The sequence below is a fragment of the Buceros rhinoceros genome, unplaced genomic scaffold, assembly GCF_000710305.1.
Source record: "Buceros rhinoceros silvestris isolate BGI_N320 unplaced genomic scaffold, ASM71030v1 scaffold9583, whole genome shotgun sequence".
Lineage (NCBI taxonomy): Eukaryota > Metazoa > Chordata > Aves > Bucerotiformes > Bucerotidae > Buceros > Buceros rhinoceros.
In genome coordinates this window covers 1-9,770 of record NW_010404219.1, presented here as the reverse complement: position 1 = coordinate 9,770, position 9,770 = coordinate 1, and the positions used below count along the sequence as shown (strand labels likewise).

Sequence of the window (9,770 nt, the reverse complement as noted above, 5' to 3'; positions counted from 1 at the left end):
TCCTGCTGTACCTACCTGAGTAGCTCTATGGCAACTAACTGAAACCCTCACGCAACCAAGACAAGTAGCACTCAAAGCTGCCTCCCTTTTATCGGTCACTAAGCATCCAGCACACGGACAGCAGATGCGTTTGTACAGAGGCAGACAAGTGATGCTAGACTCCGAAAAGTCCCTGAACTTGAAAGGACAATGTGATTGTGAATCCCCAAAACAGGGCTGTTTCTGGCACTGGACACACTGCACACTTACCCTAGCTCAGTCATTCCATCCATGAATTCCAGCTTCGAAAATTCACACTGTGTTGCAGCTCGGAATTTCCATGCAATGATGAGTACAGTAATGCTGGCCGGGTCAAGAGCTAGATCATCACAAAACTGCTGTATACCATCTATACCAATTTTATTTTCATCTTGGGGATCTTTGGGACATAAAAGTACGTATCAGAAAAACAGATTTTTGAAAAAGCTAATTTACTCAACAAGGGTATTTAAGATAAGCAAACATTTTCAAGAAGCTGTTTTGGAGGTCAGCCCTTAAATGTATTTTAAAAACAAAATCAAATTAGTATTTTCAATGGTTAAGCTTTAACAATTGAGGCAGTTGCTACAATAAAGCATCCCTCACAATGAAGCTTATGTCATTTTCACTGAGAGACAAAAGCACCACAAACATGTTTTCTGCCTAGTAATGTACGTGACGTTCTGACTCATTCCATACAGAGAACAGAGGTTCTTCCCCACCAGCACGCTTAATTATTGGCATTCTTGTAAGACTGCTGATCTGTGTACTGTTATAAACAAATCTGCAGTGTCCATTTGCAAGCTGTAAGATACAATAATCAAATCTGCCCGTAAACTACTAAGTCAACATTAGCTTTATGCATTTTCTGGCATCACCGGCATGCATGAGATTGGACATGGTAACCTCCAAGAGGAAAGTTATGCCGCCCCATTACCAATTCCAAGTCAGCCAAGCTAACTCCTCTTTCCAGGAATCAACATCTGCTCTGGAAGTGAGACGCTCACATTTCAAGTGCACTAACAAAGACCTACTAACGTAAGCCAACAAAGACTTCAGGAAAATGGTATTTGGATTATGCACGCATATGAAAACTGACAGAAAATGTAGCACTCATTTTTAGATTTTATTTTTTTAAGTGCTAAACCACAGAATTTTTTCTACTGCACTGAATCCCCCTTACTATTTGTGGTAGGATATGACCAGTTGAACAATGGCTATAACAGGTAAAGAGATTTTGTTCTCTGTTCTGCTCTAACTATCTGATAATAAGCTCAAGGTGAATAAAAATTAAGGTAGAATCCATCCTTGGTATGCAACCTTCCCCTCTGTCAGGAGCGAGTCCTGAGTGATGTGCTTTCCCCAGAATAATCACCTAAAATCCATGTTAACCATTACTGTTACTCACTGTACACACAATTCCTGTTCCAGACTCTAATCTTGTATAAATGTACACATATTTAGAGCAATATATATATAGCAATCACATGTAATCCTTGTGAAGCCTACATATATTCCCCTTCTTACTTGTATTTATTAGTAATAGAACATCAAAACTGAAAGAGTTGGTTAAGATTTCCAAGCACAAGAGCAGGGCTGCAATGATACACTGTAATTATGAACACATAAACACAACTAGGAGACAAGCCTTAAAATTCAGGGTACTCACCTTTGTATCTGTTATATAGTTGTTCTAACTTCTTTCTGTCCAATGATCCTTTAACACTCTCTCGTATATAAAGTTCAGGATTTTGGAAAAAGTTGTCTGTTGCAACATCTAACTTCCAGTCATTTTGAGACAGACAACTGACTGCTGTCTTTTCACTAGATTGCGTGAAAACCATAAACTGACGCACTTTATCCTTCTGTGATGATTTCAACTTGTTCTGGTAAAAAAAGACAATACTGTAACTAGAAATATTTTACTGCACAAAACAAACAAACCAACCGAAACCCTCAACATCAGTACTGTTAATTTTTTTTTAAATCATGATTTTCCCAAGCAATTAAATTTCCTGATGGGGCAGTTAGACACTCAAATCAACACTTATTTTCTGCCTTTTTTTTAAATTTAAACTTACCTTCATTCTAGTACTTTACATTGTACCAAAAGTCCTCTTAACAGAACAGTGCTACACCTACCAAAAAATGGCAATTCAGATGCCTACATAAAGCCCATGGCTATCAAAATATTTGAGAGATTAATTGCCTCAACGGATGGGGTAGAACAGCCCAGTTAATAGCCCACCATGGCTGAATAAGAGGCGGCACGCATTGGGTCCCAGCTGACAGAACCAACAGATACATGGGCTAGTGCAGGACAGGCCGCACTGCCAGGAGCAGCATCTCTTGGTGTGCCTCTTGATGGCAGCAAGGCACTAGGCTGGGTCATCCATTTCAGGGAGCTACACTCTGAAATAGCTTAAATATTTTTTTTTTTTTTTGGTAAGAGATTTTTCACTTTGAAGGCGCTCAACTCCACCCACATAATTTGCAAAACATTCCCGTGAGGAGGCATTGTCCCCATTTCACAGGTGCAGCGACTGAAGGTGGGGAAAAAAAAAGTAAGTAATTTTGCCAGAGGCGGGTGGGGGAGTGAATAGCCACAGTGAGAGCTCTGGAATGTCAGGCCTCCTGCCCAGACCAAGAGACATCTCTCTGCTCTAGAGCACAACGGAACAGAGAACTGCTGTCAGTAATTTATCAGCATAGAGGGATTCGCAAGCGTATTTTTGATGAGGAGAAGCACACTCAGTATTTCAAGGGTATTAGCTAGACAAAACTCACTGCTGATCAGAGAAAGCCATCACAGAGCTCTTGCACTAAATCCAAACTCAGCTCTGAAGTTCAGTCAGTATACACAAAGCAAAAAGACTGAAAATGTTACGTTTAGTAAATAAAGTCAGGGTTGGATTTCTTATATGTAACAAATACCTGATTTGTAGTTTACCTTGCATTCTAACAAAAACTTGTTCATTATTGTAATTTCCAAGTGCATGGCTCCTTCTCAGGCAGTAGTATGGGGAAAAAAGACCAAAAAATTCCCTAGACGTGATAAACTCTACTCAGCCAAAGACTCAATGGTGTAGGAGCAGCCTGAGCTCAAGCTCTTCATTCCACAGGATAATTAGTGTCCAATCACATTATCATTAGAAAAAAGAACTAATGATTCAGAACACAGATTCATCTGCCCTGTTTCAGTCTCTTGAGTAAGTTTCTCCCACTGAACCTTTTGCTTACATTTTTCTGAAACTCAGATTTTCAGGAGTGGTTTCAGGTAAAGGTCAAGGTAAAGTGGTTCAGGTAAAGCCATCAGAGCAGGTCCTGCAAAGCCCCACTGCTGACAATTAGCGCGTGCTTCGTGTTTCACAGCTGACATTCAGTACCTTACAACACTGAGCTCAAACTTCCACAAAAATCACTTAGGATGACAAAGCCATGTGGAATGACTTCCAGAAATGACTAATAGATTTTTAGTTGTGGTTTTTAAAAATATATTGCAAACTCAGATACATTAAAAGAAACTATTGAGTGAAAACCCAAATGAAGATGAAACAATCCCAAGGCTAATTTTCTGTATCAATTACCAGCTTCCTCAAATCAATTCCACACACCCAGGCTGCTGCATCCTCACAGACTCAGTTGCGCTATAGGGCAGAGACACACTTACAGTCTTAGCTTTTCTTTTTCTTTCCTTTTTTTTTTTTTTTTTTTTTTTTTTTTTTTTTTTTTTTTTTTTTTTTTTTTTTTTTTTTGGACAAAACTAGTGCCTTTAATCATTTGTCTTTTGGGTTTGGTTTGTTGTTTGGGGTTTTTTTATCATGTACACATAAGTATACACAGCCCTTTTAGTAGTGAGTATTCTGTAAAACCTTAAGAGGTTTTTTTCTGCCCTTCTCCTGCAAAAGTAAAGTTTAAAAGCAAAGACATACAACAAAAAGCCAAGGAACAGATTCAAAAGGGCTTCACTGTGGATGCCCAAGACCACAAAAGGTTTTGTGTTTTGCCACAGAAAACGAAAATGCAATTTATTAGATAAAAAAATGCAGATATATCACTTTTAGGATAATACTTAAAACTTATATATGCACATGAGAACTTCATATGCTTGGGGCTCCCTAAGTGATAGTAACAATAGGAAACCTTTTTAAAAGAACATTGGATTTGCCAAGAGTCAATCAGCTAATGACACTAATCAGTATAGCATTCGGTAATACATTTAGACACAATATATTACATTTTTCAGCCATAATCTTTTTCTAGAATAACTATATATTTACCAGTTAAATGAGCTTATTTTTAATAAAGAAGTGCCAAAGCCCTTTCTTTATATTTGACAAATGTGTCTGCAGAAGCTTGCCAACATGGACGAGACACTCCACATCTTAAGTGACTGGACAACTCTTTGAAGGCCTACTACAGGACAGCAAGACATTGAATTACTGCTGAGTTCTTATTATCCTATTATAGCTCTTCTTTCATCACATTAAAATCCCACACTTCAAGCAAGAACAGGTTCCAAGCCTTCTGCACTTTTAGGGGCTATTTCTAGAAGCTAAGCTGTAAAGTCTATTGTTTTAAGTGTGCAATACAGGAGCCAGAGCACCCTATAACCTTTAATCCTGTAGTCATGGGGCAACAAATACCTTACACTGCGATGTATGTACTGTAATGCAATGCAATCCATTTAAAATACCTCACTTTTACACTAGTTAAAAAGTAAGGTAATACTTTATTTAACAAGTATCTGTCTTGCTAAAATACCCAACTGAAAACCAATGGAAAACAAATTTCCTAGTAAGTCTTACCTCCTTAGGGTAAGGGGAAAAGGAAAAAGTTAGACCTTTGATCAAGTTTGTGTGGTATCCAAGCTACCTTTGCTAAGAAGGCTGTAATAAGAGACAGGTGGTGAATTTAACATGTAGAGTAACTTCTCCAAATTAAAAGCTACATTATGTAGATTCATAAAACTACAATTACATCATTCTAATGAACGTCTGATGCTATACCATTGATTTTAAAATTAAAATTTGCCTCTCCCCATGAAGTACCAAATTTGTTAATTCTAATCCAATAACCCTTCTTTTATCAAATGAAAGATTTCAGTGAAAGATTAAAAAAAAAAACCAAACCAAAACCTTGGGCTTTTTTCCCCCCAAGCACTTTTTCTTGGCCTCAGACTGAAAATCTGTGTCTAGTGGAGTGAGCTTTCCCAGTCCAGGAAGAAAAAAAAGCATGCTACAACTGATCTGCCAGCTCGACTACATGGTTGTTTTTCCTTATCGTCTACACTCAATTTTCAATCATCTCAGATGCAAAGATCAGCTCTGCACGCTGGTCATCAACATTTTCTAGATAGCTAATAGCCATCAACATTTTCTACACAGCTAATAGCCACAGGAGGGCTTCACCCCCTTGGATGATGTCCATGGGAAACTGTAACAACCTTCATCCCTCACTGCCTGGAGAACTTAGGATTTCTACCAAAACCCTGTTCTTGGACCTTGCTCAAAGGTTACATGCAGCTGCCAACTCGACAAGCAGTGCAGGATCAGTTTGAAGTATCGCTGCCCAAAAGTCCTTAGGGCCCCCAAAGAAGGCATCTACACTGTTACTCCTTAATGAGTTACTGCTTTTCACCTTTCCCTTCCCAGCCACTGCTTACCGATATCCAAGTCCTGCTAGTTTCTCTGCTAACTAAAGGAATTCGAATGATGTCACATCTGCACTTTTATTTCTGTCAGGACTCAAAGAAAAGCCTGTTCAGTTCTCACACACGTGACAGGTAAAAGCCTTTTCTATCAACCTCCACAAAGTCCAGACTTTTATTCCAACTACATTTAAACTCCAGCAAGATATCTGGCTGTACTGTGCACAGCACTGGCTGTGCAAGATATCTGACCCAGTGACGTTGGGTCAAACAAAGTAACTTCAGCCCCCACAGAGAAGAACAGGATCGTGCATGCAATAACCTCACAGGTCATGACCACCAGTTTTGTCACATCTTTACGTGACACTAATAGTCAAGAGAGCATTGCTCCTTTACAGTGTCTGAATCACTCCACCTCAGGCTGCGTCCACACCAGACACCCACAAATAATCTGGCTTAGTGTTTGCATTCAACGAATACATGGCTACAGCTTAAAACGCAAAATCATGAGTATTCTTCTCTGTTTGATAAGAAAACAAAAGTTAATCACAATGACAGAAGCCTGTGAATACACTGAATTACATTTTAATCCACCAACTGTGATGGCATACATGTACATGACCAAAACCCCCATAAAATCCAAATTAAAGACAACAGCAATTAAAGTGAACAGCCATAGGTTCTGTATAATGTGAACAAACGTTCTTCAACTACATTTTATTTTCTTGAAAAAAAGGCACACAAAGTAAGATCATCAGGACATTTTTAAGCTTCTGTTTCAAAGAGATATGAAATAATTTGTCTGCAGTGGAACAGAACAAAACTTTAAACTTTACAAGGTCTGTGGAGGAATATAATCTGGGGGAAAAAAAAATCCCATGCAACATAAAAACAAAGTTGCTTTTTATACCCTCTAATGTTCTATTAGTGGGTAAAATCATTTTACCATTTTATACGTTTACTTGCACACAGGCAGGAAGTCTTTTGTAAAAAGAACAACATATAGGTACCCAGAAGAATGCAGAGGTTGTAATGGCATTTTATATTAACTTGAGAGGTGAAGGAAACACCAAAAATCCAGGATTTTTCAATTAAAAAAAGGACAAAATAAAGCTGTCAGTTGTTTAACCTTCTTAACTGTGGTCTGGGGCAGAAGGTCTATTCAACCATCAGAAGCTGCATTCATACCTTATATTTGCATTGGCTCCACAAAACATGAGTAAAATATCAAGAGCTACATAATAAATTTCACACCTTGTTCTCTGAGTGTTCATATTCCTGAATAATTTTTTCATGGCTCTAGTTGAAAGTGACTTTACAGCATAAGTTCAAAGAGTTCTCTGGTAACTGTGAGAGAAAACAAGATCATGCACCATCTTGTCTAGCACTCAGACTGCTCCGTCCTAAGTGTAATGCCAAGAATCCACAAGTTTTACTATGGGAGAACCAAAAACGTTTAGTATCAACAAACTGCTGGAAACATAACTACGTACCATACCGAAGAGCCTTGCAGGATAGCTTGCGGAGTTAAACACCACATAACAATGTCATGAAGTACAACAACATTTCAGGAGACCGTGTCAGACATGAAATTCTTGTGATACTCAATTTTTACAACTTCCTGTCACCTGAGGTTTGTAGTAAGAAATTATGTATTTATCAGCATAGAAATATTCCTCGAAGAACTCAAATTGGACAATATAATAGATAATATAAATAGAGATATGGTTAGTATTTGGATCTGGATAAAGATATGGATACTCACACACTTGCCTGGATTATCACACACAGTCCTTAATTCATTAAATCACTCAGAATACAGGCAGTAGCTCTTCTCCTCAGAGAAGATGGCCTGGAGTACAATGGACCAGCTTGCCACTATCTTGATTCACAGGTACATGACTTGTCCTCGTGAGGAGATGAAGCAGTAAGGTGAAGAAGATCACTTTTACAGATGTTGCTCAGCTCAAATGAGAATATGCGTAAGAGAGGCAGATTGCTGTCAGTGACCCAAGTAACCGTGACAGAGTGGTGTACCTGAGCACTGGACAGAAACACTTTTCAAGTTACCTAAACGGCCTAACAGGCTGCTGTAACAGCCCCCTTCAGATATTGGACAAAGACGTTTCCAAGCCAGGAAACCTTTGTCCTGAAAGCACTGGCTGTATGAACCCTGGTGAGACCAAGTCAGAGCCAGGAGTGCTCCAACTGGCAGCGCTGCATGGGTGAGCAGGAGCCAGGCCCCAGCTGCAGGAACCTCTACCATAGCATGTGCTGTGTTGGACAAGCAACCCTGCCCCAGGAACCTGCCACAGCCACTGGAAGGACTAGCCAGAGTACTAGTGCATACAGACAGAAAAACGGGACACTGAATCTCATGTTTCTGGACAGACATGTCCAGATTCCTGAAGAAGTCTCCCTATTCTTTTCCCTAACTAAATAGAGGATTTTGACATACCACAAGTATAGGTACAGCATCCTTTACCTGGGCACTAGAAGCAATTCATACCTGTATTCACTACTTATAAAAGCTGCAGCCTGTCATTTAGTCCCACTTCAGCGTCTATGTCATCCTTTCACCTGGGTGTTGGAGTCAACAAGCACAAGCTGGAAAACAGTTGTTTGCATAGGGCCTAAAAACCATGCTTGGGGCCATGGCTAGAGACTTCAGATACTCCCTCCAGTCTGATACATACCAGTACAGCACTATTCCACAGAATATATCTGCTGGTTCTTCAGTTCACTATTTCCAAGAAGACTAAGCAAATATGATTTTGCTGTTTCTCATAAAAAGCTGTTCTCAGTGCCTCACTATTTGTGTTATATTGCCACGTTTTACAGTACTGTTCAATTTAAACATCTAACCACGCAGACAGCCAATAATATATGTACGTACAAGGCAGCAACTGTGTATTTATTTTGCATACCTACACTGAGAGATGGCTCTAGGTGATTTTTATGGAAAAAAGTCTCCATAAAAAGTTGTGTAACATTACTGCATAAGTGCTATTTGAGTCAGTCCCAGAACTGCAGAGTTACAATTAGACACCGCTCCTGTCTGAACTTTACCCGGACTTTCGTTTTATGCTCCCACAGAAAACCCAAGTGAAGACCTACAGCAAACTACTCAATTAAAAATTATACTAGTAACACAGCAACAAGTTTATTAGAGGTCCACATACTGCACCACTAATTTAAAACCTGGCTACATTTTTATGTCAACAAAACACCATCAGTTATAGGCGACATTATAATTTTTTTAATATGCCTTTAACCTGAACAATATTAACAGCATGTATAGTATAAGCATACATCAGTACATAATAAGCGTACATCAGTAGATAGATCTTAGGACTCCCTTCTGCACCCTTCCAAAGACAACAGAGCTGCTACAGAAAAGTACTACTTTAAGCTGCACAGGTGTAGCTAAAGCTGTACAACTTTTGTATATAAGAAGGTCTGGAAGCATGACTATAAACACACTCCCTCGGTTACCTGTGACACCGTGAAAGACACCAGTAAGGACACCGCTTTCTTAAAGCTAAGGAATGTGTTTTTCTTTTGTTTACATGCACAAAAATAGCAAATATTGTTCCAATCACTGTGGTTTCCCTCTAAGAGAGGGAAGGGAGAAAGTCAGGCAATTTGAGAGTCCACAGCAAATACTCAGCTATATGGAAAAAAAATATCATGGAGAAAACACAAGATGGATAGGTCCTCTTAAATGAAAAGGAGCCTTATCAAAACCACAAAACAATTATCCACAAATTCTCCAGCATAATCCCAGCTCAAGAAGGATCAACATATACAAGTTTCCCAGAAAAATGACAGCACTTGATAGGCCCTGAACTGCCTAAAAACCTCAGAAAATCTCCAAGCAGCCCCTGTTTTCTGGCAGCCCTGTGCACTCTCTCCAGTCCCTGCTGCTCACCCCTCACACAGGGCACAGACAAGCTGCCCACTGAACACCCCCATTGCCCCTGTCCCGTACGAAGGTGCCTGAACCCTCAAACAAAGTGCAAGCGAGCACTTCTTCGCCGTGAGGAGGCCTGACAGAACCCGCGGGCCGAAGGCCTCCGCGGGATCCCGGCGCCCCCCACCT

At 39.7% G+C, this 9,770-nt stretch overlaps 1 protein-coding gene across 1 annotated transcript in view; it reads right to left on the bottom strand.

Moving 5' to 3' along the window:
- Window positions 1-1,898, bottom strand: part of DCUN1D1 (DCN1, defective in cullin neddylation 1, domain containing 1) — a 9,253-nt gene extending 7,355 nt beyond the window's left edge. The window contains exons 1-2 of the mRNA XM_010133303.1: window positions 1,688-1,898; window positions 250-418 (exon numbers count right to left, since the gene is read on the bottom strand). Of these exons, the coding sequence (XP_010131605.1) occupies window positions 250-418; window positions 1,688-1,862 (344 nt within the window). The 5' untranslated portion in view covers window positions 1,863-1,898. The remainder of the gene's footprint in view (window positions 1-249; window positions 419-1,687) is intronic.
- Window positions 1,899-9,770: the final 7,872 nt, after the last annotated feature.